This window comes from Anopheles ziemanni, chromosome 2 (assembly GCF_943734765.1).
Source record: "Anopheles ziemanni chromosome 2, idAnoZiCoDA_A2_x.2, whole genome shotgun sequence".
Classification (NCBI taxonomy): Eukaryota; Metazoa; Arthropoda; class Insecta; order Diptera; family Culicidae; genus Anopheles; species Anopheles ziemanni.
In genome coordinates this window covers 59,701,551-59,723,670 of record NC_080705.1, presented here as the reverse complement: position 1 = coordinate 59,723,670, position 22,120 = coordinate 59,701,551, and the positions used below count along the sequence as shown (strand labels likewise).

Below are 22,120 nucleotides of genomic sequence, written 5' to 3'. Positions count from 1 at the left end.
CCGTTTGTCGCTTAGGTGGTGGATGGTGAAAGGAAACATTTCGGCGTATTCAAGAGATATCATGTATTATTCTGCTTGCTTCCATGAATTGGACAGTATTTTGGGAATTGTTAAAACCTTCAATCACTTCACCTAACATTTAACCCAATGTGCTTTTTAAGGTTATGTTATTTAGAAAAAGGTTATGTTATTATAGAAAAAGGTTATTATTTAAGGTTATGTTATTTAGAAACGTTGCCATGAGCAAGTGTGTTAAAATTAATCTTTTCGCCTCACTTTTTTCATATCCTGTGATATTTAATTGACTGTGGTTTTTCAAGATGAGTTTCAGTGCTCTCTTCCATCACTGGAAAGACTCTGTGCATCATCCGTCAACTATCGTGATGAAAAACTTCTCAATTATCTTCATGAAAAAAGTGCCTTCAGAACGAAATTGACTTTTCCATCGTTATGGCGCGCTTACCTTTGCAACATTTTGTAAACATACTTCTCGTTTCCAGCTCCGTCGATGAGGAGCGAAGGTAGCAGTCAGTCTGATAGCGCTGCCGGCACCAGCGTCGATGCCTTTTCGCATGATTGCGTTTGCACTTCACTTTGCACCGAGGGGAGGGTTTCGGTTCTTGGTTGGTGGTGATAGTTGCATTTTGTTGAAGCATTACGAGACGACGATTTGAACGTGTCCGGTGGTGAAGTCTTGTTCAACAACACCATCGATGGTTAGCAACTTTTCATCCAATCAATCGAAATGCTTGTCGGCATGAAGAGGTATGTTGCGATACTGGGTGAAGGGCTGGTCACACGGTCACGGTTACGGTATGTGACAACTTGTGTGCTGGACAGCGGAATCAAGATGGATCCGATACCAAGGAAGGGACTATCCCATTGGAAGGAGCAAGCGATGGTTCCACTTGGTCTTTTTTAAAGTTCGTTCAAGCGGTGTTCGATGTGCTCGTCTCAAGCTAACATTTACTTTATAGCTTCTACTGTATGCTCTAGCTTGAAGCGTGAGTAAATTGGCTCACCAGGAAAACCTCGTGGCTTGTGTATACGAAGAAAATTAATATACTTTTTATTGAATTTCGTCCGCTTGCATCACGGGAGCTCGTGGTATGATTTCGTCTGTCCAACTTCTGCACAGGACAGGTGCGATAGCTTGCCAACAGCGAGGGAAACTTTCAACACTCTGTAAATGCATGTTTATACACTTTGAGTGTATGTACTAACAAAATGACTAGACCTTTCCATGGAGGCATTAGTTTAGTATCGGTAGCAGAAGCAGGGAGTTTCATTGATGTTTGTTGACATGATGATGTTGCGGTATACATCCAGCAATCTACAACCCATCGGATCGTTGAACTTCGGTCAGCTAATGTCAATCAAATTTTCTGAACTACATTGCCACGATGTTGCTTGGTGAGAATTCAAGTGGTGGCACTTCTATTACGAGTGCAATACATAGAAGACATGTATTCTCTGTAGAAATTGAGCATCATTCCAGTCTTTCTACGCTAGGTCTATTTCCGTAACTGCCCAGCAGTGCCACGTGAACGTTGTTAAACGCTATGCAGATTACTTGATTATATCTCAGTTGTGGATTCCAGAGCAGCAAGCAGAACCATCATCGATCCCCTAGCCAAAGTATGTGTACTGCATTCGCAAGGTGGGGTCCCATGGTTCACCACACTTCCTTCAAATGAAGCCTGCCACTTTCCCGCCACTGCCAGACACTCGGTGTTTGTTGCAATGGTGGAAATTAATTTATATTAGTCTTCGCCAATTTCATCAGTCGAATTTGATATGCAGTGGCGTTAGGGCCGCATTTTGCCGCATGAACATGGAACAGGGCCTGTGCGTTGCCGACACCGACTCGTAGTCTGGTTGGCTGAGAGCGAGCCTCACTTCTGGTATTGATTTCTGCTGAAGGAGGTTGGTGAGGGTGACTGGAGTACACGGAGTGGCGGGGTGTGCACATGCGGACGTATTATGACAACACGTACAAGCACTAAACAATACATTATCGAGATTTTCCTTCATCATTCACATTGTTTGTGGTCGTTCGCTACGATTAGTCCCTCATCTGTGTACGCACCCGACATTCATACGAACATGGGCCCAATGAAAATCCAATGTTCTCCGCAGCGGTGGAAGCCGTTGCAGGTGCGGCCGTTGGCTGTGTGCAGGGAGACGGTGAGAGAGCAAATCAATATCGAAGCCGGCAGACAGTGCTAACATATCGCAATATGTGCTAATAGTCGTTGTCTGGCGGTGGGGTTTGCTGGAAGTGCTTCTCGTGCCCTGTCCACGAGTGTGCACAACTGCGCCAATGGTCCGCATGGATTTAACTGGCGAGTCTGAGATGCAGATGAGCTTTTCAGCTCGAACACCCCTGGTCGGAAGCTGTAGAAGAAGATTATGAAGTTAAGAAAGGTGTATCGATTACAACGATCCACGGCGAACGGGGGATATCGGGAACGTTCCCGGCCCTCCTAGATATACGATGCAGATAAACATGTGAACCCATATGTTTAATTAGGGATTTACATAGCAGTAGTGGGCCGGGAGATAAACCCCGAGCTCTACATTGGCTACACGCCGCCATGCCATGTCCTGCCGGTTAGGTTTTCCTAATCCCTGGAATAGGTGCAAGCGACGTAGCACGGCACCGGCCAGAGCAAGTAGTTCGTGGCCAGTAATTTGGGTTCCCAATGGGGTCTTCCACATTAGCCATTCGGGTCACGGGCCTCTGGCGTGTGAGGGACCGTTCGTAGGTATCACACTATCAGAGTAATAGAATAATGAGTCCTCCATAGTCTACGTACCGAACTGGTGTAGATGGACGTGATCGCTTGGGGATATACGCATTCCGATAGCCGAAGGATGGCAAGGGGGAAAGGTTCGGTACTATCATGTAGTGGATTGCCGTAGTAAACTTGAATGGATGAGATTGTTTCAAATCGTTTAAATGCGTTGCTCACCCATCGGTGTGTGTTAGTGTGTACACTCGGTAAATTGTCAACCAATTTCGAACCGCTGCTCCCGGTGAATGTCTAAGTACCCGGGGCGGAGAGGGACTGTTGTTATATCTTATTTGCGGGACTTTGATATCTCCGGAGCGTTATTCCCGGTCAATGTTGTAAGTCGTGAAGTTGCGAGCTACTAAAGGATCTGCCACAAATGTGCACTAAATCCCGAAAGCTCAGGCATGATACGTTGCTGGCCAACACCTTTCTCAACCCCCAGGGATTTGTTGAAGGTTAGATAGTGGTTCGCTAAATTATTGGCCCCGGTGCGCTACAGCTAAGCCACAGTCCTCCCGTGTTGTGCTAATGGTTTTGTGATTTAGTGCCTCGCAGGAGGTGCTGTGTAAATACGGTGAATAGTACCGTAGGAAATGGGGTGTATGGGAACCGCCGAAACAGGTAGCAGCGCGTACACGAACCCAACCGACACCCGAGGTTAGCTACAACCAGATGGAACTAATTAATGTCAACTGGTGATAATTGAGCACCGAGCGGGAATCGACTAGACGGGCCCAGACAGACGGGACTCATCGACGGACCGATGGACGAGTCCGAAATGAAGCACCTCAAGCGTCGGGATGGGCGAAAGAAAAGGATGCTTAGCTGTCTGTCATAGGTACAGGTTGTTGTTTGAGAGCACACAAATCCACGAGGAAACCACTGACTGAACGCCATCGAGCACGTGGCAATAGAAGCAGGTTTTCTGACCCACCCTCTCTATCCTGCGGTTTCGTTTGCGGTTCCATTTTTTTTTTGTTTTTGCCTAGCGCTTGGAGGGTAGGAGAATCCGAGTCAATTGAGCGCCAATCAAAGAGTTTTATCTTTTGTACCTAAATTAATGAATTGTAACGATATATCATAAGGTTATAGGGGTACAAATGAAGCTAACTTAGTTTTTTAGGAACTCCAGAGCCATAGATAATTATGATTTTTCAGTATTTTATTATGGTTATTCATCGGGATAAACACAGGTTCATTTTTATACTTTTTTCATGAAGATTTGACTATTCTAACCAACTCCCAGAAATAGGAGATGTCGTTAAAATCGTACGTAGTACGTAGTACCGAGTGTGTAAACAAAGTTTTGATTGTCAAAGTTCCCAAATACTTTTTGATACAAGTTAGCAAAGAAACGTAATGATATTTTTTTATTATGTGATGTGTCATTGAATCAATAGGAAACATAACATTGAATATGTATACATTCTTTGATCTACTCAATGTTGAACTTTTGTTTGCTGTCAAATGTTTTACAAGCACATAAGATAACGAGGTAAACCCGCTTGTTTTCAAAGGTATTTCGAGCATACCAACCGTACTAGTGGTGCATTTTAACCCATGTTTCTCTATCATTAGAACGTTATTAATTCTGTTTAGTGTTCAAACATAATTTACCTCGTGGTTATCACGTGCTTGGCAGTGTGATTTTTGGTAAATTGATAGTTATTTTGAAAACACACGAGATACATCACCAATACCAATAATGTTTTGTATCAATGTTCTTCAAAGGGTTCAAAAACAGCAGAACGCGCCGTTGGCACCATTGTAAGTATGGTGTTCAATCGAGCGCCAGAAGTGCAAACTCAGATTTATGTGATTGGATCTAAACGAACGCCAACGGAACGGAAGCGAGAGGTCAAATTAATAAGTATAAATTTGTTGTCATATCGTATTTCGCGCCTGGGAGACGAAACTCTGCCAAGACAAGGTTCTCGCCGTCTTGCTCTGTGCGCCCAATGGCGACGTAGAAGTCGATTGCTGCTGTTCCATTTCATTCACGTCTCTTAAGATGCCCTGTTTTGCCGTTGGTTTGTTTCTTCTACATTCGCTTGGCGTTCTGTCCGAGCCGAACTCCTCTTGCACCCAATGTAGTTTTGTAGCCATCTTTCACATGATGATTGCGTAGTTTTTGGCCCGGAAGGTGGGGGAATGCAATGTGTGTTTCAAGGGTAGCGAAGAGTTTCGATCGCAAATTATGATGCCGCGGTTGGTGCTGCTTGGTATTCTTCGGGAGTACGGAGGAGTGTTCCTGACTGCCCAACCCGTTCGAGTTCCATTTGTTTTACGATTCTGGCTAGTACGGACTGTTATGGCCAAGGTCGGTTACGGACGATTTAGACGATGAAGTGTGCAAGGTCGGGACCAAGAAGAAGCACAAATTGTGTGACGATGGTGCTGCGCCCGTTAAACAAGAATCTAATAAGTTTGACCCCCAGACGGTGCAATGCAGTTTCTCGGTTAGCAATGTGGCCCTCTTCATATGGCGCCACTGGAAAGAGCCGTGGAGAATGTTGTGGGATATTGACGTACTGCTTTTCCTCAGTTCTGGAGATAATTTTGGTCCAGAGTGTTCAGTTCGTTAAAATCGGCACGTTTGTCAGCGGGTCCTGTTATGGTGGAAGGGAGCTCCCGGAGTCTGGGGCTAGATCTAGAAGAGGCGGTTTTGTGCAAGATTCCTACAGCATAGACTGTATGGAATATGTTGTTTGTGAACCTCTAGCGCTGGTAGCTAGAAGCCGGACTATCCCGGACTGTCAGTCGCAACTGCTACGGTCCCGCACGGCGATAAATTATTGTTTAGGTTTATTATGAAGTGCGCTGCACAGAGACAAATATGTTGCTAAGGCTAGTCCATTTCCAAACCCGGTCAAATCGAATTCCAACGAGTCGTAGCTTTTCCAGCGTACCACGGTGACGTCGGACGGTTCTGGTCTTGCGGCGTGCAGCAGCGCTATCGATGGGATCGATTTTACTCACCAGATGGATAAAGAGAAACCGGCAAAAACCTCCGGATACTTATAGCGTAGTAGGGATTATTGCTTATTCGAAATAAATCCTCGACCCTATTTTGCACGAATGCTTTCTTCCAACCGTTTTCTCTGCTTTTCCGTAGAGTTTACGATGGCGCACCAGCTGATGACGAAAGGTTTCCATACATTTTCGGTCAGTAGTAGCAACATTAGCAGTGCCCTGTTTATTGGAGATATGGTGTCTTTGGCAGTGGGTGATCATCTTCGGCACATACTTAACTACATTACCCAATGTTGTCGCCGAGGCGTTCCATTGCGTATGTTGAACAACGAGTGCTCGCAGTGCCCTAGGTTTGCACTAACTGTTATTTCTTGTAGCACTGAATTTCAAGATTTTATTTGAATAATCTTGTCATTTCAATTCGCTCCGATGCGTGCATAGACTACACTCGAGTGTGTAGTAGCGTGAATGCATATTTTGTGGGTCAATGAGGTTTAAATTTAAATGCGGTATATTTAGTATATGCCATCCATTTTGTAAGTATTTTTGGGACGTTTTCGTTCCATAGATAAGCAATTGAATAATCACCACACTCAAACAACGTATTTCAATATCGTTCTACTTTTCTACTCTTTTTAACTTCTGTTTTGAAAACTTAGACAACATTATTGCTTTGTTGAATAATGTGTAAAGTATCTGAAAAGTAAGATTGTGTTGGTGAATAATTTTATCAAACAGTTTACTTTTGTAAATGTTTTCCTTTTCTAAATGAAAAGAATTCCAGATAACAGCTTTCAAGCATTTGTAGCGATAACTGCAAAATTCATCTAATCATCGCGCTATGTGGTCCATAATGATTACACGGGCAGCATATCTTATGCTTACTTGCTAACAATGCATTCGTTACCTCCGATGGATATACATTTTCTGGACATGACATGATTCGTTCGTATGCTAAAATAAGCTGAGAAACCTAACACTGATTCCATCCTGTAACCCGTTTTTCTGTGGCATAATATCTCTAGAAGGTAAAGTGCGACTAGTGATAATGATGCTGAAGATGTAGAATATGTTTGTGACGCATGTTCCAGTTAGTTTCCACGGTGTGCAAAACCGTGCAGCAACGTTACACCGTTGATTGATGATTAGAGTTCTCCTGAGTGAGTTCGAACAGTTAATTGGAAAATGTTGAAACCAGGCATGTTTGGTTGTAACTGTGTTGAATCGAAGCCATCGAACAAATATTGGAATTGTTTCGTTTGACCCATTGAGCTTAATTTTGGTTATAAGCTGCTATCACAAAATACTTGACAGATGTCTTCTGACTTCTCTTTACAAGAGAAGCAATACGTTGTAAACGTACCTCTACAGCGTTTTGCGATCTGTTTATTTTTCTTTCATCATCTAATGCCTACCTTCCTTTCAAACGTTCTTATTGTAAGACAGTTCAATCTCTTTTGCAACATGATTTGTCATACGTTGACAAATGCGGATATTGCATCAAATTGTACCTGTTGTAGGCGGAAGCCAAGCATTCTTCATGGTCTTACGTTTCTAGCCAAATTGTTATGTCATTCTTGCTTAGAAAATAATTTTATATCGATATTTTTATTTATTGGAATTGACGAAATAATTATGTTCAATTATTGTTTCCACAAACCTTAACATGGAGGAAATAATTCCTTTTTATTGGTTTACCTTTTTGAGCAAAACTAGGTCCCTTAACGTCCATAAGGTAGTACTATTAGTTGAAATGGGCTAGCTTTATTATTTGAAATTAATCATTCCAATCACGGTTCATTATTGTTTTGTCCAGTGATGCTGCCAGTAGGAAAACGTTCTTCGTTTCAGTTCTCTTTTGATCAGCCATAAATAAAATTCATATATGTTTCATCCCACAATGTTATAATTCAATTGAAAAAAGCATGTCGTCAGCTTCCTGACTTTGGATACCGGTACTTAGGTACGATTTAGGGGCGGATATGTTACCGGAAGCAGGTTGTTGAGCAGAAATGCTTGTATCAATATTTCCCTTCCCGGATTTGCTCCATGCGGTCGTCGAAAGCACTTTTCCGGTGATCTGGATACAGGAAGAAGGAACAAAAAGTGAGAAACACTTCCTGACCTTCGACCCGCAGCATCACGTTCTTCGCATTGGTAGCTTCTATATGTTTTTTGTGTGGAAAAGCCCACTCGGAAGTCATCCAAAGCTGCCGGGTGAAAGAAAGTCCTCCCAAGTAAACATGGTTTCCCGACCAACATGAATGAGTGTGCAAAATCGGTTTCTTTTCTTCTTCCGGAAAAGCCAGTTTTTGTTGTTGCCGTGTTGTTTTCGTTTCCCCACTGTAACAGTAATAGATGCATGTGTTGCGATGGACGGGAATGATGCTGTGCGTTGTTTATATTCATAATTTGTTATCACCCGTCAGTTTCTTATCGCTTCATTCGTCCCATCGCTCGCCCCTACCCGAAAAAGGTCAATTTGGCAACTTCCGTTCATTCACTTTCCTCTCCTTGGTTTTTTTGCCGCATTCTTTCACTCCCGGTACTTCCCGATGCTCAATCCGATCTCGATAAATTTGGGCTTGGTGAAAAAGCACAATTTCTCAAACACCGATGGCTATCGAACACTCGGTCCACCGGCGTCGACCGGTGCGTCCAGAGGGAAAACTAAATCAATTAATCATAATGAAAAGGGTAGCCAACATGAAACTTTGCACCAAGCCAAGGGTCGTTGCTTATTTGGTCCTTACCCTTTGTGGAATGTATGCGATTTTTTCTCCGTTTTCTAATGTTGTTGTTCGATGATTTTCTGCATCCGTGTTGGCAAGAGCTACGGACGGAGGAGAGTTTTTTATAGAATTAAGATGAATCGTTTGGGAGCTTGAAGCTGAGCTTGTGTATTGTGATTATGTTGGATTGGATATTGGCAGTGGTGTTTTCGTTCAGTGACGAAAAACATGTTTTCAATCTAAATTCTGTTGTTGTTCTTTATGTCAGAAAACATTTTTGTACTTTTTCCACTGAGAAAATCTCAAAAATAAGTATTGAATGGGATTTACACAAATCCAGCCTATTTTTCAGTTCAAACCAACGCTAGCTCAATGCCATTGGTAGATGTTCCTCCTTACGGTCGGTTTGCGGTATGCTTTAGGTTGCTCAAATGCTGTTCAAACCGGAAGTATGTAGCTGGAATCGCCATTTCGGACATTCGCTTCAAGATCTGGCAAATTCCCCGCTGGCTAAACATGCTTCAGGAGGCAAAGACAAGCGGTCATCCCACGTTCCTTGCTTATTCCTTCCTTTTGTTTGATGGGTAGGTAAGTATGGTTTATCTTACCACGATGGAGCACGTAAAAGAAAGAAGAAAAAGCCACAAGCTAGCTGTTGTTTACCTCCACTGCTCATCCAGTCGCCATGGCAAGCGAGCTGTGCGATAGTATCATTTGTTTTTGTTCAGATTATCACCAAGTTTTCCACAATAAACCAAGCGCTTCCAGCAGCTCCAACGATCCGGTAGGAACGAATAATTGATGTGTGTTTATACAGACAAGCACTGCAGTGGTTTGTGTTTTTACGGACGTAAGCTCATAGTTCGTTGCTTCACGGTCAAAAGATGCACCAGGGCAAGATTTACGTTCAAATAAAGAGCCTTGTTCAATATTTAATATCCATACGATTAACCTATGAATCTGTCTAGGTGGAGATGGTTCTGGAGTTTTGGTATCTTCTTTGCTAATTTAAAATTCAGCATTTATCTCTATTGCTCATGAAATATTTCTGTTCTTGCTTTCCATCTGGTTTGTTATCTTCCCGAGGGATGAGTTTCTATGAAGACTCTCTGTAGGATTGCATATCAGTGATAGTCGGTTTTACTGGCAAAATAAGGTGTGTTGAGCAATTACAAACTTTCAGATATTTTCTAGGTACATCATATGTGTTGTTTTTCTTATTTTGGTAAAAAAATCTTCCCCAGCTAACACTTCAATCGAACTCACTGACGAAAGGAAATAAAAGGGGCTTAATTCAATAAGCATCAAACGACTAAATTTTTAGTTTTCCTCTTTGTGGAATTCTTACGAAATTGCTTGAGTTTTAATTCTATCTTCTCACTCACGTTGCAATTACAACAACTTTAGTGGAGGTGGAGCGTTACTTCAGATACTGAATTTAGTACACTGTATTTTTAAACATACTCAAGTACGCATTTAACTCTGAGCTTAATTCGATACAGCGGAAGTGATAATATAGAGGAAATGACTCCTTGAAGTTTGTTAAAAGTTGTAGGAAATAAATAATAGGACGGTCGTATCTACTGATGAGCGAGCTCTTAATTTTGACGATGGTGCTTGCATTGAAAGTCCCTGTGATGTCTGGTGTAGTAAGGCAGTTTTCGAAGGCCAAAAAGCACACTCAACTTCTTTCGCACGCCACAGCTTCCTTCCTACAATCTGTCAATGTCTTTGCGGGGCATAATTTTGCGCTGGATTTGCGGGCAAGATTGATGTGCGTTGCGTTCGAATCAGCAACCTCATCGATCGACCCGGTGCTGAAACCGGGTTCCCCGAATTTTCCTCCACTCGGCTACGGGCAGCGGCGTACTCGACGAGATCTGAGCGTTAATCTTTTTCTCTCCCGTCGCGAAAATCCTGGACCGGTGGTGTGATTGAGTCATCAAAACCACGCCAGACCACGCGCGATAAGCCATGGCGCAACCATCAACCAATCGCTATACTTCCCAGGACACACTCTACACCTGACCTCCCCCCCCCCCTCCCCGTTCTTTGCTTCCCGTTCGAGTACGTCCCATCCGTAGGAAGGCGTACCTTCCTGCTGAAACTGGGTCGGAAGTGTTCGTTCGGTCGGTGGAGTCTTTTGTCTTGGCCTTGCGGAACCTTGGGGGCCGCCTATCGACTCATGGCGTCGCGAATTAATTATGCTGGTATTATTGTGCGCTTTATCATCGTGAGTTATGACATAATAGGAGCTGAAGGATTCGCCTACGTAGCAGCAAATCCTACCCTGAAGGCAGCCGACCCTGGGCGAGTTGGACGAGCCCTTAGGTGAAGAGAAATAGCAACCGGAACGCATCATCGATAAGCCGAATAACACTAATAAAAATAAGTTCCACCGGCGGCGCCTGGTTCCAATGGGTCCGTTCCGTGTTGATGATACGAACAGGCCGTGCGTGTCGTGGCCGAGAAAAGATTGCGCAAAAGATGTGCTTAGCGGAAGTTCCGGCAGTCCGTATATTCCGTATATCTCTCCTCGCAATCCTTCGGAGCGCGGATTTACGCGAATCGAAATACCTTCAATGGGTATCGATCTAAAGAGGAGGATATAAAACACCACCAGCGCAACTTTGGGTTTCCTCCCGTTTGGCGGGCCTTTGTTTGTCATTGTTTGTGTGTGTGTGTGTGTTTTATTCCATCATAAATCATAATCTAATAGCTCAATTAATAACGTATCGTAACGCTGTTATCAAGCTCGTTTTTCCTACCCCAATGGTTGTTTTCCGGTTGTTTCTCTTGTCTATGTTTATTTGTCGAATGATTTGCGTCACCTTCCGCTCGAAGTTCCTGGAAAAGGTGGGTTAGTCCGACTTTCGCCACGGCGGGACAAATGCCACGCAATAGGAATTAAGCTCCTGGATACTTTTACCTGGTATCGGGAGGGCTATAGGGCTTTTCTTTCGAAAGGTATCTGTAGAATTTAATTTACTCATATTACACGGATCTGGTGATTCTAATTTGGTCGCGCTCCTCGCTTTCCCAGTCTCATGGTTTGGCACGTGTCCCTCCCATCGTTTGTTGGCGTTTTTGAGGTCCAGTTTCTTGTTTTATTCAGTTTCGATTCTCGTTTTGCTTTGTTGCCCCAGAGCTTTCGGCATCGTGGTTCTACGTTGCTAATTTTGGCTCAGAGCATCCGAATTGTACGAAATTGTATTGTTCGCATGTTTGTGGTTTCGTCTGGGCATGTTAAGGCTGGCTTACCCTTGGGAAATGCTAAATCTGGTGTGCATGTGGGTGGGGTGTTGTTTATTAATAATACACACAAGGTGTTTTGTTATTTAGACAGCACATGTTTTTGATTGTAGTTCGTTTTTGGGGATGTTTTTAATCCGTTTGGGAAATGCACACCTTTAAGTGGTGCGATGAGTATTGTTGTTTGTTTACTTAAGAATTACTAGCTTGATGCCCCCCTGGCAATGCTCGATAAAGAAGGGGTGGAGAAAAGAGTTGTGTTTTTAACTCTTGGCTTGAGAGTTAGTTAGTTTAGTTTTTTGTTGTAAAGTAATGCTTTAACCCTTTCCGACAAAACTTTATTTGAAACAAAAACACTAGGAAGCACCGATTGAAATCCGATTCTGCTCATAATTTCTGTTTTAAATAAGGTCTTATTTAATAGTTACAATTCTCGCCATAATGCTATTTTTTTTGTTAAACACTGAAGAGATCTTTCATGCTTGTTTTCTTTGTGTTAGTGAAACTGAGCTTCTAATGTAACATTTAGAGTGACGGTTCAGTATTGGGCGAGTTTTTAATATACACAAAACTCCATGAAAAAAGTTAAAATATTTTATAGAATTTCTTACATTGTTTGTGTGTTTCACGATGTTAGTAGGCGTGTAAAACAATTCTGGAATAAATTATATCTTATTTGCTGTATGTTTTGATTTTTCTGAATCTGCATAATAATTGTCTGTTGGATTTTCTTTTAATTTCACAAGGCATGATTCTGAAAAAAAGATTTTTAAAAATAGTTATAGGCATCAATATGTATTCGCAAAGTTCTAATGCTAAATTCGTGGTGCTAAGCTGGATAACGTTTAATTCCAGTGCCTTTATTTTGTCTGAACGACATCGATTGTGTCCTTCGATTTCCCATCGTTTTACATTCCACCATCAGTGTGGAGTTTGCCTCTCAACAATTAACTGGCTGCCAGGTTTGCTTTTACCAACGAGAAAAATCAAGCGGACCGCCGAACGAAAGAGAGCAAACCTACCATCGTTGTGTCGATCATGGGAGAGCGATGTTGTTGATTGAACGCACAATTTGTGTAATCGGATTTAGATCAAAATCGAATTAATTGAATGCGGCCTTAATCATCCTCCACCAAGGGGGGTGCGTTCGCAACCCAGCGTCGCCGGCACGAGCTTGGTGCTGACGGATTTTCCCTCACCGAAGGCCCGTTGTGATGAATGGGAAACGGAACCGGACCGGTCGGTGGCTGGTGGCTACTTTTTACTCCCATCTCCGGACGCGCTAAGCTTTCGTGATCCTGATCCTGGTGGCACACTTTGAACCGAAGGCCTTGTCGAACTTCTGCTTTGCCCTGGAGCCGCTTGTTACAACCCGCAAGCCGTATTTTGAAGTATGGTGGAAAATACGAAATCGTTACACCAAATCGACTCACCGTAGGCTTGGTTGGTTGGTTGGTTTGTTGGTTAGGCCGTTGTTATCACCCTCCAATTTCTTGCCCTTCGGCGGTGGGGTTCACTTTGCGATTTAGGGCTGGTTGCGGGATGCTGTCGGAGAAATCAATTTATTAAGCGAACAGCAGATTAAAAGTGTTTCATTTGGTCTGCCCGGACGGCCTAGGTCTTTTGCGTGCGATCCGATGCAAACACGATTGACTTGTCCGGATGGTCGAGTGGATAAGATTGATTTTGACCAAATTTGTTTGTCGTTCGATTTTTCATCAGATTGAGCTTGAGAATAGTCCGACCCGGAAAACTGCTCCGTCTGGTGGAAAATATGCTCGGATAAAGATGTTAAACCAAGAGTAATGATGTGATAAGCGTGGCATAATGCTAAATTCGGACTGACTAACGATGAAAGGTGGTGTGGAAGTGAGGAAGAAAAGTGTTGGCACGAGATGGCCACAGTGATAATCGAATGATGGGATGTTTTGCTGTTTTACGATACATTTATAAGATTTGTTTAATTTTTAAATTTGAAGTGGTTATTTAGTAGCATTGTGTCACAGAAGGAATTGGCTGTTGGTTTGTTATTCTCGACTACCGTTTTGTAGTATCCTTCACAGCTATGATAAAAGAAAACACTTAAAATAGAAAAAACATTATGTAGAACATGTTTTTTTTTAAATAGCTCACATTGTTCTTTAATACTAGGAAAAAGTGTTCAAGTAATTTTAAATTCCTGAATTTTTGCACTACACACAAAACTAAACTAACAAAATAACGTTCTCAGGACTACACTTGAAAGCTTTAGTAGGCCTGCATTGAAGGGAAAACGAGGAGAAATTTGGTCAACAAAGATTGCCCCAAAAAGTTTTTACTGAATGGGATATGCCAAGGACTCATAAAAGTTGCATTAATTACTAAATGGTCAAGTCTCGTAATTTCTTTCGCACAGAAAACGACATTTTTCTTCTTGTTCCTTGTCCGATTGGCCTTTGTACCGATTTATGTGTGACATTTGACCTGCAGATGCGTTGCATGTTGGAAAAGAATAACAATTAGGTCGCAAGGCATTTTATTTGTTCCATCCAGTAAGATATAAGAATCCAGTTGCTTAGGCAATTTTACCTTACGAGCCATAGCAACAGATAGAGTGGCTTACCAACTATACATCTTAGTATGCTATGCTACCTCCGCCTTATTTTTCAGTTGTCGAGTGAAATTTCTTGGAACCAGGCTGTTTGAAAATCTACCTGTGCGTGAGCGAACTTTATTACGTACTTTTTGGGGTTTTATTTCATGGGCCTTCCTCTTTTTGACTATTTTCGTGAGCGCAGTGTTTACAGGAAACTACCGTAAATTGTTTTTATTAAAAACATTTGTGATTTGTTAACGATTGTGTATCTTTTGTGTTTTTCCTTCTTCCTTCCTTTTTTATAAATTTTGCCATTCGGAACTCCATTTTAGCGCCGAGTGATCTACAAAACTTCTACTTCTGAAGTGCTATTTGAGGGGACTGATGTTCGATGATATGATTAGATTTGCATCTCCCATTCGGAAATATGGTGTTCTATGGTTGCTATTAAAATAAGTATCGAGCGATTAAAGAGTGTATGTGAGAAATGCTACTCATTGTGATCAAAGAAATTGTATAGTAGTTAAAGAAACTACAAAATTGAAAGTGGAAAATTTTCATGCGATCAGTTTTAGCTTTTGTTTTCACAACACCATGCAATCATATTACGATCATAATGAGATAATTATAATTAATGAACGTGAAGCAGTTAGCGGCGGCGTCCCTGTTGCTGGCGATAATGGTTGCGAACTTTGGTAGACGTTCAACGCGCTCAATTTTGGTTTTTGTTTTTTTTTTTTTTTGTATCGCTTAGTTAGCGTAATTCAGTTCGCGCCATTTCATGTGCCACATTGCTTCAGTGTGGCGCTGGTGGGGGGTTTCCCGGACGACTATCAATCATTTTTCCCACAGTTTTCCCTCGAACGCCGCCACCAGGAAGCAGGGCGACACTCTTTCGCTACTTTTTTGTGCCATAGCGATAAAAATACGAATTTTCCCCTTCCTTGAAGCAATGATGGGTTGAGTAGCAGCATGAGAAAGCGAAGTCAGCTGGCGCTGCGAACCGCTCGTCGATGGGAGTGTCTTGCGCGGAAGGGAGGCGGAAGGAAACGGGGATGCGCGAATAAAATCGGGATGGTGAAAATGAAAAGCCCTAAGCTGCCACCGATTCACCGGAAACGATCGTAATTAATGAGGTCTTTTGCACTTGCGCCCGGTTCGTGCGTCACTTTTATGTATCCTTTCGTCGACCGACATCGAGAGACAGTGGCATCCATCGGGGGACACGCACGCACCTCCAATCGCACGTGTACCCTTCGTTCCCTTCCTCCGGTTCGCTTCAATTGCCAGAGCAAAATGTAATTTTTGGCGCCCCCTCTGATGGATGAAGAACTTTTCCTTATCTCAGCACGACCAGCACTTTCCATTCAACCCCCCCCCCTCCCCTCCCCCCACCCGCTCGCGAAAACAACACATTAACGGCCATTTTCACAATCGTTAACAGTCTCGCTATTCACCCCGCCCGTTTTCTCACTTTTCTCCGGGTTCTTTTTCTTTCTTTTCCCTTGCAGCTATGTCGATATCAACCTCACCATCTACACCGGAACTGACGCGAATCTGTCTGGTGGGACCGGTTGCGCAGGATGCAGCCACGCTGGCGGCCGCCCAAAGCCTCAAACTGCCGATCGTGACTTCCGACACCGGGGCCGAGTACGCCGGCGATGACGACAGCAGCCTAAGCACCGTCTTCGTACTGAACGACTTCGAGGGACCGGTTTATGATGCGCTCCTGCGAACCAAACAAAGGTAAGGCGTTTGGGGGAAGGGGCGGTGAAATGCCGTTGTGGTACATCGATACGCACTCCTCCAGCTTTAACGGGTTTATTAAAGCTACCCTCCATTCAGTCGGCTTTCGTATTTAACGTTTATTGCCACTGACACCATCGTGACGGATGGGGAAAATTGAACACGCGCCCAATGGCCGTAAAGATACAATCGAACGGCTTTATTCTGAGTGTACCGGTCGGTGACGGTTGATGCTGTTCGATTCTTATCCGTTTAGATCTTGTTGTAACACTTACTTGATCGCTGAAAGTTGAAAGGACACGCTTTGAGTTGGAAGCATGTTTTTTTCTCTTTGGTTGAATGTTTTTACAAAGGAAAGAGAACATTTAAATGATTTAAAACAACGTCACTGAGAATTTTTTAGAGTGTTACATAAAGTAACATGTAGCTGAAAAATAGATATACTTTTCATGATTCGAAAGTTTGTTCATTTGTTATATTTCTCCTAAGATTCTTGAATCACCAAAGTTTTGTAAATTTTTAAAGATTCACGATACTACCAAGATTGAACGGAAGCTTATGAAACTCGGAGCGTAGTTTGTTGAATTTGAAAACTAAAACAAAACAGGTCTTAGGGTGCCATTTTGAGTTAAAAGTGAAAGAAAATTAATATCGTCTAAAGATACGTTGATCTCTCATTTAACAACTTTTGAATCTGAATCTGAATTGGAAAAACGTAAATAGCAATGAAGGACTCTTTCACTTCAGAACCGAAAACTTTCGATAAGGAAATAGTTGGATTCCTTTAAAAATGAAATTTAACAAAGCACTTAACAATTGCGCCTGGTGTGTGTGAGTGTATGTCATCGAGCTATGGTGAACTAATCGGGTACATCATGCATCCTTTGCCTTGGCATTTGTGCTTTCGTCTTCCATCAAACCATTATAGACACGGCTTGTAGAAGAAGGTGGAAAATAATCTCTCAAACACTAAATCTAATACACTGCATTCGAAAATGATAATCTCACCTAAGTTTTTTTATGTAAACCTTATCTGCAGGATCGGGTTTTTATCAAAAACGACACAACTATTTATAAGAATTCGATGATTTTTGTTTTCTATTTTCTAGGTATTTTCGGGAAATCGAGAAAATATTCCTTTTATAAAAAAAACCAAAAACAGTGGTGTCCCAAAATATTAGCCTCACTTAGGGTTTTTATGAAATAACAAATATAAATAGCATAAATTGATGAAAATGTGATGATTTTAGTAGTAAATGTTACCATCCGGTCCATCAAGATTGATCTTTTTATTGTCTCTCTTATCCTCACCTCAACTAAATTTAGAGTTCAAAACCTGCACAGTACTACAAACCAACTTACGTTTTTCCATTCATTCTTCCAAGTCATTCGACTTTTTGGTGAGGTTCAAGTGCTGAAATTTTCTTTATGGTTATTTAACAATACAAGGACAAGAATGTGTTCAACTAACAGTATCTTTGCTAAAATTGAACTCCAGATTGTTTATCCCGCAACCTCCAGATCGATCGGCAACCTTTAGTTGAATTGGAAGCGATTCTAAAAATTCACCGTTTATCATGCGGCGAAAGTTTTTGAGGACGACCAGAAAACTTCTGAAGCCCATATGAACTTGGATCTTTCTAATAATTATTAGTGTACTTTACGGATCTTTTTATAAGCACGCCGATGTCGCGATTCGAATTACCATTAGAGTGATTTGCATCAATTTGATTTTTTTTCACGTTCCGTTAGTAGTTTTGCTCGGCTTCAATTTACATTGGAGTAACTTGGAATTAGCTAGTTTTGTTGAATTTCAATTGGTTTTTTAAGTGGGATATCATTTTGGTAAACTTAAGTTTTTTTAAACTTTTGGTGTTAATGACATTCTAATTTTGTTTTCTGAACACAAAACAGAACTGAAACATATTTATATTCTATTCAGAAATATGTCTCTGTTATTTAGTTTTGCTTGCGATCATTTAAATTATTTAGTACAAGAACTATTAAACTAGGGGAGACTTTCATGCAGTGTAGAGTGTGGAAAAAACGTCGTTATTCTTCGAGCTTATCTCATCAATTTCCACGAGTGTGGATGACTGTTAGTGGAGTTGATGCACGCGTTGTGTTTCATCCTCGGCCGGATGTTGCCTACTTGCGGCAAAAGCGGCGCCACTAGAACACTTTCTTTTTCCCGTTTAGCTTTTTTCCAGCTCATTGGATGGTGATTCAATTTGTCGAATGTGATAAAATCCGATTTTGTAACGATATGGTGCTTCCGCCACCGGGTATGTTTTTGCTATGCACGTGTGTTTGTATGTGTGTCAGTGGAGGGAGAATGTCACGATGGACCAGCCAGGCCACCCCCGATCAAATTGAACATGTATGAAGTATTGGGTAAATTTTAATGCAGTCCTATTTGCAATAAATATTTAGTGTTTTTATGCGCTCGCCCGCGCGCGTGCTACTAGTCTCGCAGTGTATGTGCATGTTTGTTTTTGGCAGATCAGCAAATCGCATCTGTGATACAACAACATCAGCACAGGACAGTATCGGTACGAGTAACAGCCATAGTACGAGATTTCACTCGATCCAACCAACAACCATTCAGTGTTGTCTGATCGCTTCTCTGACCGATAAAAAGCTGACATTGGTATCATCCCCTCCTTCCCCCTCGCCTCGTGGTACGAATTTCCTGCTCTGCAGCTTCAGTCGATTGCATTTGTTTTCCATACTCCTATCGCCCGACAAGTTCGGGCATGAATATTCGATGCTTTTTACACAACCAACGCTTGGAATCACGTCTCCTGCGCCCAATTCAGTAGTTGAGGGTGAGTGGTAAAGTGTGGTTGCCCCACCCTACCACCCACCACCCGATCTGAATGCTCTGAACTGAATTATCTAGTGAAATATCCACCCTATCGTGCCTCTTTTCACCCGATCCAAAGGGAGGCGAGAAGGGATGATAATCGTTTCGGTGAAAATATGTCATGGAAAGAGCATTAGATTTTATGTAGCATAAAATTGTTCGTAAACTGAGCGAGTGGAAAGTGGCAGGAAACTCGTCCCCGAGTGTGTACGCCGAAGGCGAAAAAGTAAGTTAGAAAATGGGAAACGGCTCGAGCGTACGGAATTTATACGACGAGTATAAATAGTGTGATGGTGGCGGCAATTCGCTCTTGGACTGCTTTATGTTTTGACGAATGGGAGTCAAGTTTTATGTGCGCGCGTAAATGCTAATTTCGGTACGACCACACCGAGCAAGTGTCGTTTTCATAAGCAATTTGTTTGCCGACAGAACCGGGACGGAAATACAAACAAATCTCCCCCGTCCACGAGTAGTCGAGTTGAATAAACGTTAAAACTGACGACCGAATGTATCGATTGAAATGGTCTTATCGTTGATTGTTTATTGCGCCAGGAGTCACGTTTGAGTGTGAAATTTACGGTCCCTTGAAACCGTTATTTGCTTCCTTTCCGAATTAACAACTTTCCTGCGAGAAGATTAAAGAGACTCCCTGTCCTTGCATATCTCGCTGATGTCCGATCTGTCAATCGGAATAGAACGGACACTAAAAAGCATTTTATACATGCATTAAATGTGGAACATACGTTAATTTTTCACGATGGAAATCGTACTTTCTCAAAATAGGAAGAATAATTACATTGTTTTAAGCATGTTTGAATATTTTATATTAAACTAAAGTTTTCGAAATTATTCAATTGACTTCTGATTATCCGCTTTGTGGGTTCTAATTTTCGCTTTCCCTGTTTTCAGTGTCTTGTTTGGCTAACCTGTTTTATGGGTTCCTCAAATAACTTTCACAAAAGCACAACGGACAACATGTGTCGACTGTTGTAATGTCTGTGTGCCCAAGCCCTATTGATTTATTATAGCAAATTTATTCTCTCTTGTTATTATGAACTATCTATCTCAGTGTTTAGCTCGCTCGAAGTGTTACTTTATGGATAGTTTTCGATGGGAAATAGTTACCGCGGTTACTTTGCCAACCCTTACGTTGTCGTGAGTTTGTTGTATCTCAATATACTTATTATGCTCCTACTGTAATACAATGTGCAAATATGGATTAGGCTCCATTGGTTCAGCGTTGGTCTACAAGCTAAAATTTTTCGGTGGACAAGCTTTCCGATCTCTGACGTATTTTTTTTATTGAAAGTATTGCAACTGTGACCTGTTCCGGAAAAACCTGTTGGTTGCAGTAATAGGCATCATATTATGCAAAAATGAAAACCGCTTGTTTGGTTCTGGTCTGGTGCCTGACAGTTCGTGTGTATCGTTTTCATACACACATCGTGTACCGCAGTCAGTGTCAAGAAACTAGAACACTTGCACGCAGTACGCCACGTGCCCAACAAGTTCCCTGTTCAACAAACCCGTCAATGTTAAAGTATTTTTATTTCAAGACAACTCCGTACGTAGCACACCGAAAACGATTGACCTACAGCATTTCCATTTTAAGTAGCTTGAGTTAAAAAATCTTCGACTTTGCATCCGCCCTCTTTGCCGTCTTTTCGGATCGGAGTTGCTAGCAAATTACTTCACTCTCCTACCGACTCCCGGAACGAGCAACAGGAGGAAGCTGCTGTGCGTAATTCGGTCGCTTGGAAGATATTCGCCTGGTGGGATCGTAATGACACTCACGTCACCAATAAAAGCTATAAAATAACAATATCAATTTCTGTCAACCCCCTCGGCGTTCGCGAACTTTGCCATCCGCAATCGATGTCGTTCCTATAGAGGGGCGAGCGAGCCGACCCCAGCAGAGGGCTGCCAGCTATAAACGTTATCCAAATCCACCAACCAAGTGTCTACCGACTCCGAGACCCTTACGACTAAGCTGTTCTCCAATGTCGTTTTGAGCTGTGCGGGAGTACTTTCGCTACGGAGCCACGGTGCATATGGGTAGGAAGGGAGGGAAAGCTGTATCGAGAATAGATAGTCCCCGCGCAAGTTAGCACGTTTGGCAAAACAGTTTTGTACAGATAAACAATTAATTTTATAGTTGCCATAAATGCCCCACCGTACCGCGCGTACTTGCAGAGTGTCGAGGTTCGCCTTGGCAGTGTCTTGATTCGTGGAAGCACAATATCTCCGAATCATGGTGGTTCCATGCGGGAAAACCGTTGCCTCTGTCTCTCTTTCTCCCCCTATCTGTCGTTTTCTTTAAATACTTCTCCAAACGGTGCATTTTATTTCGCACAGAGAGTGTTAATGTGCTACTCACGAGTTGAAGCGCAGATGAACTGAGGCGTCTTTAAAACGCAACTATATGGTGCCAAGTGCCCCCCTTCGGTACTGGTATGAGAACGAGCTATCTGCGATGCGCGGGAGGAAACGTTAAGAGGGGCAGCTTGCAGCATACGATCTCTCGTGATGCTTCGGTATCAATTATCTGGATTTTATCGATGAAAAAACATTCCATACCAACGAACGCCCTTCCAGATGCATGGTCTTCGTTGTTTGGTCCCTCGAGAATCATCGATCGGACTACCAGTGTGCTCAAAAAAGTTTTCCCAAATCTCATCCTACGTTTCCCGTACTCGCTTCTCCGAGATCTTGGAGGTCGATCAGGAAGCTGCTACCGCTCGTAAATGAGCCGTAAAGACTTCATTGGAAACCACAGAATGACGCGTTCGGCTGTGAAGCTCTTTATACCTCCCTCTCTCCAGGTTCGTTAGAAAGTTTAAGGCATCGTTTCGTCTGAACGGGGTATGGTAGCTCTAAATGGCAAGGCTCGTTCAAGGAAATCGTTTCATTCGTCTGCTCGTGCCTTCTGAGGATGGTAAAAACCACAGCCATTTCATCATTTAGCAACCATCGCGTGTCCGAGACCTCGTGTGGGAAGGGAATCATCCACGAGAGTGTGTGTGTGTGCGAAAAGAAGCACCAGAAGATGACGAAGCAGGGAGCCGCCTTAGGTTGTGTTGTGTCTAAACCCTGAGCGACACCTCCGCCCGAAAGTAGAAGCTGTAGAAGGAAAGAACTTCGGAGAAAATACATTGTTTATCTGCTCGCCGGAAGGTGT

At 42.5% G+C, this 22,120-nt stretch overlaps 1 protein-coding gene across 2 annotated transcripts in view; it reads left to right on the top strand.

Annotated features, from left to right (window-relative positions):
* Positions 1 to 22,120, top strand: part of LOC131282458 (protein ECT2) — a 71,848-nt gene that overhangs the window by 31,027 nt on the left and 18,701 nt on the right. For both annotated transcript variants that reach the window (XM_058311932.1, XM_058311931.1), the window contains one exon: positions 15,842 to 16,076. In XM_058311932.1, coding sequence (XP_058167915.1) covers positions 15,842 to 16,076 — 235 coding nt within the window. The remainder of the gene's footprint in view (positions 1 to 15,841; positions 16,077 to 22,120) is intronic.